We start from the raw sequence: 7,859 nt of genomic DNA on the forward strand, positions 1-7,859 counted from the left end.
ACAGTGAACCTCATGGGAATGCAAATCAAAAACAGTTAGATTGTAAATAGCTAATTTATGTAGTTAAAAAATTTGGCTAGCATTTCCTTTGGAGTATTAAAAACAGCTTCAAGATTGAAATTATATGCTAGATATACGACTGATCATTACTGGCCAAGTTTTTATCGTCCTCTCTACACTGGTGGGCTGCTTCCATTTTTTCAATGTGCATATTAAAATTGTCTGTCTTATCTGTTTTTTCTTTGGGAGTCAAACCATGATAAACCAAGCATTTTTTACATTGGTCCTTCTTGGGGCAAAAGAAACCTAAATTAAACTTCCTAAACACTTGCCTAATTTTTTCAAATGACATTTTTTTTCAGGCCCTGTTCAGTACACTGTTTATTAAACATCCTGAACACTATTGAAATGTTGAGAGTAGCATCAGGATACTTTTTAGATGTAGTTTTATAGATTAATGAGATTCTACAGCCCAGGAAAGATGAAATAAATTTATGAACGAAATCTGCAGTTTCTTGGGAGAGCTTATTATTAAGTGGATGTTTCTCCCTTAAATCTTGAGATGCTACTCCTGTTTTTGTAAATTTTGATAATGAGCTACATATTAAACCATCAGTAACGTTGCACATTGCCATGAAAAATTCCCAACAAACTATAACTTTTTCCCTTTTTCAAACTATAAATTTACAGACATAGAGTAAATATTTGTATTTGATCGTCTCGAATTATCACCTCTTGTCCTTTTCTTTGTTATCTGCTTTATATGATGCGAAATAAAATTGCACTGATCGTTAATAGTTAGCAAACTTCTAAAATCATTATAAATATTTTTCCTGTTTTGTTCATTTACCATTAAACTGCATTGATTTTTACTCATACTGGAACAAGAGGGTGGTAGCAGTGGACGAGCTGCATGCTGTATACCACGAAACCCAATGTATGACTCTCCTTTCATTCTCATCTCATGATGAATGTGTTTTTTCCAAACTCTTTTCTTTCATTGGCAAGAGCTCTAAAAATCAAACCAAAACAATTACTACATATGGGAAACAGCAAAAAACCAAATGTACTACATATGGGAAACAGCAACCCCAGAGCAACGTATCAACTCTGTGGTGCTACACTGACAGTGGTAGAGAATGAAAAGGACTTGGGGGTAATTGTGCAGGCAGATATAAAGTTCTCTGAGCAGTGCAGATGGGCTGCAAGAGTAGTTCATGGTGTCTTGTCAGTGATATACAGGAATTTTTCTAGCAGGGATATGGAGGTGATTATTTCCTTGTATACGGCAATGGTCAGGCCACACCTTGAGTACTGTATACAGTTCTAGAGGCCTCATTTCAAGAAGGATGTAGAGCTGCTGGAATGAGTACAGAGAAGGGAAACAAGATTAGTGAATGGAACAAAGGGTTGCTCTTACGAAGAAAGGCTTAAGTTTTGCAAATTACAGTGTCTGGAGACTAGGCACCGTCAAGGTGATCTGATAGAGGTGTATAAAGCCTTGAATGATTTGGGCATGCTCAGTGCCGATGGTATTCTTCCTCTTGCTCAGAATAATCACCTGAGAGGGCATAAATTCAGATTGAGGAAAGACAGATGTAGGATAGATGTGCGGAAATTTGCCTTTAGTAGCCAGGAGGTGGGTGGGTGGGTGGATGGTTGGTTGGTTGGTTGGTTGGTGGAGCAGACTTCCATCCCTTGTTGTGGAAGTTGATAGCCTAAATAAATTTAAGACTGAGCTGGACAGGTATTTCATTCTCATCTCATGATGAATGTGTTTTTTCCAAACTCTTTTCTTTCATTGGCAAGAGCTCTAAAAATCAAACCAAAACAATTACTACATATGGGAAACAGCAAAAAACCAAATGTACTACATATGGGAAACAGCAACCCCAGAGCAACGTATCAACTCTGTGGTGCTACACTGACAGTGGTAGAGAATGAAAAGGACTTGGGGGTAATTGTGCAGGCAGATATAAAGTTCTCTGAGCAGTGCAGATGGGCTGCAAGAGTAGTTCATGGTGTCTTGTCAGTGATATACAGGAATTTTTCTAGCAGGGATATGGAGGTGATTATTTCCTTGTATACAGCAATGGTCAGGCCACACCTTGAGTACTGTATACAGTTCTAGAGGCCTCATTTCAAGAAGGATGTAGAGCTGCTGGAATGAGTACAGAGAAGGGAAACAAGATTAGTGAATGGAACAAAGGGTTGCTCTTACGAAGAAAGGCTTAAGTTTTGCAAATTACAGTGTCTGGAGACTAGGCACCGTCAAGGTGATCTGATAGAGGTGTATAAAGCCTTGAATGATTTGGGCATGCTCAGTGCCGATGGTATTCTTCCTCTTGCTCAGAATAATCACCTGAGAGGGCATAAATTCAGATTGAGGAAAGACAGATGTAGGATAGATGTGCGGAAATTTGCCTTTAGTAGCCAGGAGGTGGGTGGGTGGATGGTTGGTTGGTTGGTTGGTTGGTTGGTTGGTTGGTTGGTTGGTTGGTTGGTGGAACAGACTTCCATCCCTTGTTGTGGAAGTTGATAGCCTAAATAAATTTAAGACTGAGCTGGACAGGTATTTTGAACGAACAGAGGGGTGAAGTGGAAGTTTTTTTTTTTTTTGGCTGATGCTGCATAAGCTTGCTTTCTTGCATCATATGCCTGTACTAATGCTAATGCTAATTAGAATTGTCTGCATACATTCGAAAGTGTTAAGGACTCATATCCAGGTAATTTGTTTTCTTTTCCATTACTAGGTTGTGGATCAGTACATTGATGGGTGAGTTCCCCCTGGTAAAGACCCTAAAATTTAAAAAAAATACTTTATGAAATATTCAAACCAAAAAATATGTTACGATAACCACGCTGTTATAAAAATATCTTGCAACTCAACAAAATATTTATTTTTTATTTATTTATTTACATTTCAAAACAATAAAATCAACAAAATGTTTACCTGTTGGATTATCTTGATCTCCATTGCTAGGACGTGGACGAATACTACTTGGGAATGAGTCACTCTCATCATCGGATGGTACATCATTTTTATCATCGTCTGAAACTTCAAGTCATTCAAGGGATCACAATCTTAATCTTCTAAATCAGATTCCATTTGGAGTGAGGAACACATCGCAAGAATATTTTGCATTCTTGTACTCATTATTCCAAATTTTACTTTTGACCGCAAAAATGAAATGTTATAAAGGACAACTGAACAGTAATACTCATTGGCAAACTGGGACAAACAAAACTATACATGTATGCACGAGCTGTTCTCCCCTCCACCTGCTGTACATGCCAAAAACCCAAAAAGTGGTACTTTTGCGAATTGCTCTGACAGTATTTAACGTGCCAAATTAACGAAAGTGCCACATTCGTGAATCTGCATGGTGAGAAGTGTTTTTTCACAGATAAGTGAAAATGCATGTAACATTTTCAACCACTACACCCTGCCAAAGACACACATGTCTTTGGCAGGGTGCAGTTGACCAAGAATGCATTTAGGTAAAAAGTGCCAAATTTGCACATTCACAGATTACATAGATTATACAGATACAGAATTTGAGTATGCATTGGAAAATAGTATGAAATAATAATATTCCACATTAATGCAAGAAATTAGATATAAAATGTAACTAACGATTGAACGTGAACGCTACATCCACTTGTAAAATATGAATAATTACTTTTGTATCTAATACAGAAGTAATATATATATCTAGCTAAGTGAAGTAAAAGAATTATACAAGAACATATACCTACATGTATATGAGCAGGTATGTATGCCATTAACCAAAAAGATATGTTCCTTCATAGTAAAATGGGAAGTGTTCAGGGAAATAATAATAAAAGATATTGTTTAGGCCAAAATTGATGTCAAATGAACTGTGTCATCATATATGTGAGATGATTATAAATTATTAGGGGATACAGACACCTAACCTAGTCTACAATAAAGTTATTAAGGATACATTATTCCCCTCCCAGTGATTTCTCATAATCCGGTCATGTCAGATTATGCAAAACCTTTAACTAACAATGCAAAGAAAAGTAGCAAAGAATCCTTTGCTTATGTTAACACTGGAAGAAAAGGGAAGGACCAGATTGGTTCACTGGATGTGAATGACATAATTAGTGATGATTCTATTCATGTTTCTGACAAACTGAATAAATCTGAATAAATATTTTGCATCTACATTCACTTGTGAAGAAATTTTTAAGGATGATTATACCAATCAAGTAAACCTAATTTTGAATGGAAACTAAATGATGTTATAACTGAGAAATAAGGTGAAAGAGAAATTGTATTGTACTTACTTCAAGGCTGCCAGAGCAGGTCATGGGGTATTATCAATAATATACAGGAATTTTGCTAGCAGGGAAAAGAAGGTAATTATTCCTTTTTATAAGGCAATGGTCAAGCCGCACCTTGAGTACTGCGTACAGGTCTGGGGGCCTCATTTTAGGAAGGATGTAGAGTTGCTTGAGCATGTACAGAGAAGGGCAACAAGACTGATGAGAGAAACGGAGTCCTCCTCTTACCAAGAAAGACTTAAGTTCTGCAAATTTCAGCGGCTGGAGACTAGGCACCTGCCAGGTCATCTAATTGAGGTGTATAAGACCTTGAACAGGTTGAGCACGCTGAATTCTGATGGGATTCTTCCTCTTGCTCAAATTACGAACCTGAAAGGGCATAAATTCAAATTGAGGAAAGACAGTTGTAGAATAGATGTGTGAAAATTTGCCTTTAGCCAGTGGGTGGTTAATTGCTGGAACATACTTCCATCTGTCGTTGTGGAAGTTGATAACTTAAATAAATTCAAGGAGGAACTGGACAAATTTTTAGAGAGAATGGTTATGTGAAATTGCTTTTTTTTTTTTCTTTTTTTTTTTTTTTTTTTTGGCTGATGCTACATAAGCTCATACGCTTGCTCTCTTGCATCACATGCCTCTATTACTACTACTACCACTTGGAGCTAATGGAATTATCCAGTTATATTAAAAGAAGCAGAAAAAAAGTAAGTAAACCTCAGCCATAATTACGATGCTTCTCATTTATAATTTGTTGTTGGTAATTTCACCAATTGGTGCATAGAATACTTACTGCATAGAATTTACAAACTGTCTGCCTTTACAAAAGCAAAACCACTTTCCTTAGCTCTTCACAGTAGTTACATTTTGAAGTAAATCTCACATTAGTACTCTGTGATCACTGTCACCTAGTTGATATTTTATCTGCAGAATTTTAATGCATGATCTGATCATTTCATCACTGCTGATAATTAAATCAAGAGAGTTGCTTTCTTTTGTTGCCTCTCTAACATGCTGGTGTAACAAACATTCATCTAATAGATCCACAAGTCTTGCTACTGTGTGAGTGACCAACTAGGTCCAATCAATATCTGATGAAAGGTCTCCATTATAAGATATTCTGATTTACTTTCCCACTCTATGATTGCAATGAACAGTTGTCTGTACAATTTGGTCATTGCAGTCATTAGGCCTATGATACACTCCTTCCTACTCTCATTTTTGTCCTCGTAGTACTTACATCACATCAAACTGACTCAACATTGACTGACTCCACCCATTGACTGGATGTGCTACCTTACATTTTGTGCTTCTTAACTAAGAGCATACCCCCATCTATCCTTTCTATACAACATTCTATTCCCCATATTCAAATTCTGCATCCCTCATGTCTGAGTGAAATCATATCTCTGATATCCCCATAATGTCTGCATTCAATGACCTGATCAGTACTTGAAATTCAACATATTTATTTACTGTGCTTTTTTCATTAGTGCACACACAAGTAAAAAGTAACCTGTTTTTATTCTTAGTAACTGTAACACATCCCATGTATTGCCTTGTTCTGTGAATATCCCCCCCCCAGCAGGCTTGAACACTTAGAAAGACAGTTTTATCAGCACATAAAAGTCAGCATTGAATTTGTGTACTGCTAATTTATCTGCACTTGCAGCTTCAGCATGCATAGTTAGCTATTAACTTTGATCTGATATACTTGAACCATTGCTTACTATTCTCAAGTCTTCAAAATGGGAATCAGATCACTGAAGAAGCGTTTCATTTTTAGTCTTCATAAATGGCTTTTTCCATATCACAAATAAATTTAGCACTCACAGATTTACCCCTCATTTGTTTTTCATCAATAGTTCATTAATAGTTTTTCCATATCTTCTGAATTAATTCCCTCCATTTAAAAACTATGATGGAAGCATGATCACTGTTTAAAATGAATCCTTATGTTTAATGATAGTTGAAATCAAGGATTGCATTTCAGCATTATTCACAAGCACTTATTTTAATGCCACCTTTGTGTTCTGAAATAATTTGTTGCTTCTGCATGAAAAATGATTTCCTGCTTTTCTTTTCTTTCACATTCACTTTTGCAGCCATGACTATTGACTTAATTTAATAAAATTGCATAGATTTATGAAAATCGTAGAGAAAGAGAATCTCTCAACAAAAATCAAACCAAGAGATGAACTCCAAGTGCTGATAAAAGCAACCCTGATTTTTGAACTCTGTGATTAGCTGAAAACAACATTCATGCCAACATCATAAAATACAAGTATATATTAAGGGTTAACAAAATATTGTTAATCAAGGGCTCACTATATTATTGTTTCCCAAGTAATTAAATAATCTGGGATGATTATTACCCAAATGTAGAACCTTGTATTTCCAGATGCCATACCTTACTTGCCATTTTTCTAACCAAACTGAATAATTTATCTGTCTTATTAAAACGATGAAGACCTTGTGAGTTGCTTCAAAAAGGCCTAGTTAAAATATCTTAAAGATTGATATTTTCAGTCATCCAATTTTTTATTAAGTTAATTTACAAGTAAGATTATCTGAATAGTTTATCTAGAATCAGTTTTTTCTTTTATTTATTTAATTATCTTTCAGAATCCTGTATATACATGTTTGGTGGAATTTGTACACAAGAATGGGGAGCACTTGCAAGAAATGAAATGGTTATAACAACAGAAGGTACTGTACATACCTGCAGACCTCTTCCTGTTCCATTAACTGGCATAGCAGCTATCACTATTCCACCTGTCACTCCATCTTTGCGGCCAACAAGTCTTAGCTGTCTTGTAGAACGTAAACTTACTTTTTAAATAATGTAGAGCTGCAAGTTCTCATGCATTTTGGAACACTAAAGAACGCTGTAAAATAAAAGTTTTCAGATTAGTAAAGCTCTGTTTTTTTTTTCCCCCAATAATATATGCCTATAAATAATTTTTTTTTTTATTACAATTCAGTCAGGTCTATTTGCATGTGCCTCACTACATTACAGACAATTAAATGATCAGAACTTCTTTTATACTTTTAAATTCCTTTGGATTGTCTGAAACCAACAATGTCAACATACGACTCTCTGATGAAATTGTTGTACAGCCCCTCTAGGTGTTGTCAACTTTCAGGTTAACAGTGTTAAAACCTATATGAAAATAATGATAAATGGCAATACTGATACTTAAGGGAGACACATATATGGCTTAAATAAAATTTATAAATTATACAAACCATAATATAAGTCAATAGCCATGAAATTGTATATTTGCAAGAGGAAAATTCACACAAATAACTAACATATCAGGGATGATCATTTAATTAGCAGACTGGTGCAAGATTTTGTTAACTGCCACTAGAGGTGCTCTCCCTGATCACTACTGAGCAGACTTTATGTGTGCATGACAGTACTTGTTAGGCTAGCATTGTATAAAGAGAGTTTTTTAGCTGTGTGTCACTGACAATCGTTTTGAAGCAAGTATCATGTCGAAAATACAGATTGAACAAAGATATGTGATTTGCTATTGTGTCAGATG

At 35.6% G+C, this 7,859-nt stretch overlaps 1 protein-coding gene across 1 annotated transcript in view; it reads left to right on the forward strand.

Moving 5' to 3' along the window:
• LOC150078531 (alpha-scruin-like) overlaps positions 1–7,148 on the forward strand; it is a 153,318-nt gene extending 146,170 nt beyond the window's left edge. The window contains exon 7 of the mRNA XM_090384599.1: positions 6,934–7,148. Within this exon, the coding sequence (XP_090240725.1) occupies positions 6,934–7,148 (215 nt within the window). The remainder of the gene's footprint in view (positions 1–6,933) is intronic.
• Positions 7,149–7,859: the final 711 nt, after the last annotated feature.

This window comes from Mastigoproctus giganteus, chromosome 11, assembly GCF_048544385.1.
Source record: "Mastigoproctus giganteus isolate SK-2022 chromosome 11, ASM4854438v1, whole genome shotgun sequence".
Taxonomy (NCBI): Eukaryota; Metazoa; Arthropoda; class Arachnida; order Uropygi; family Thelyphonidae; genus Mastigoproctus; species Mastigoproctus giganteus.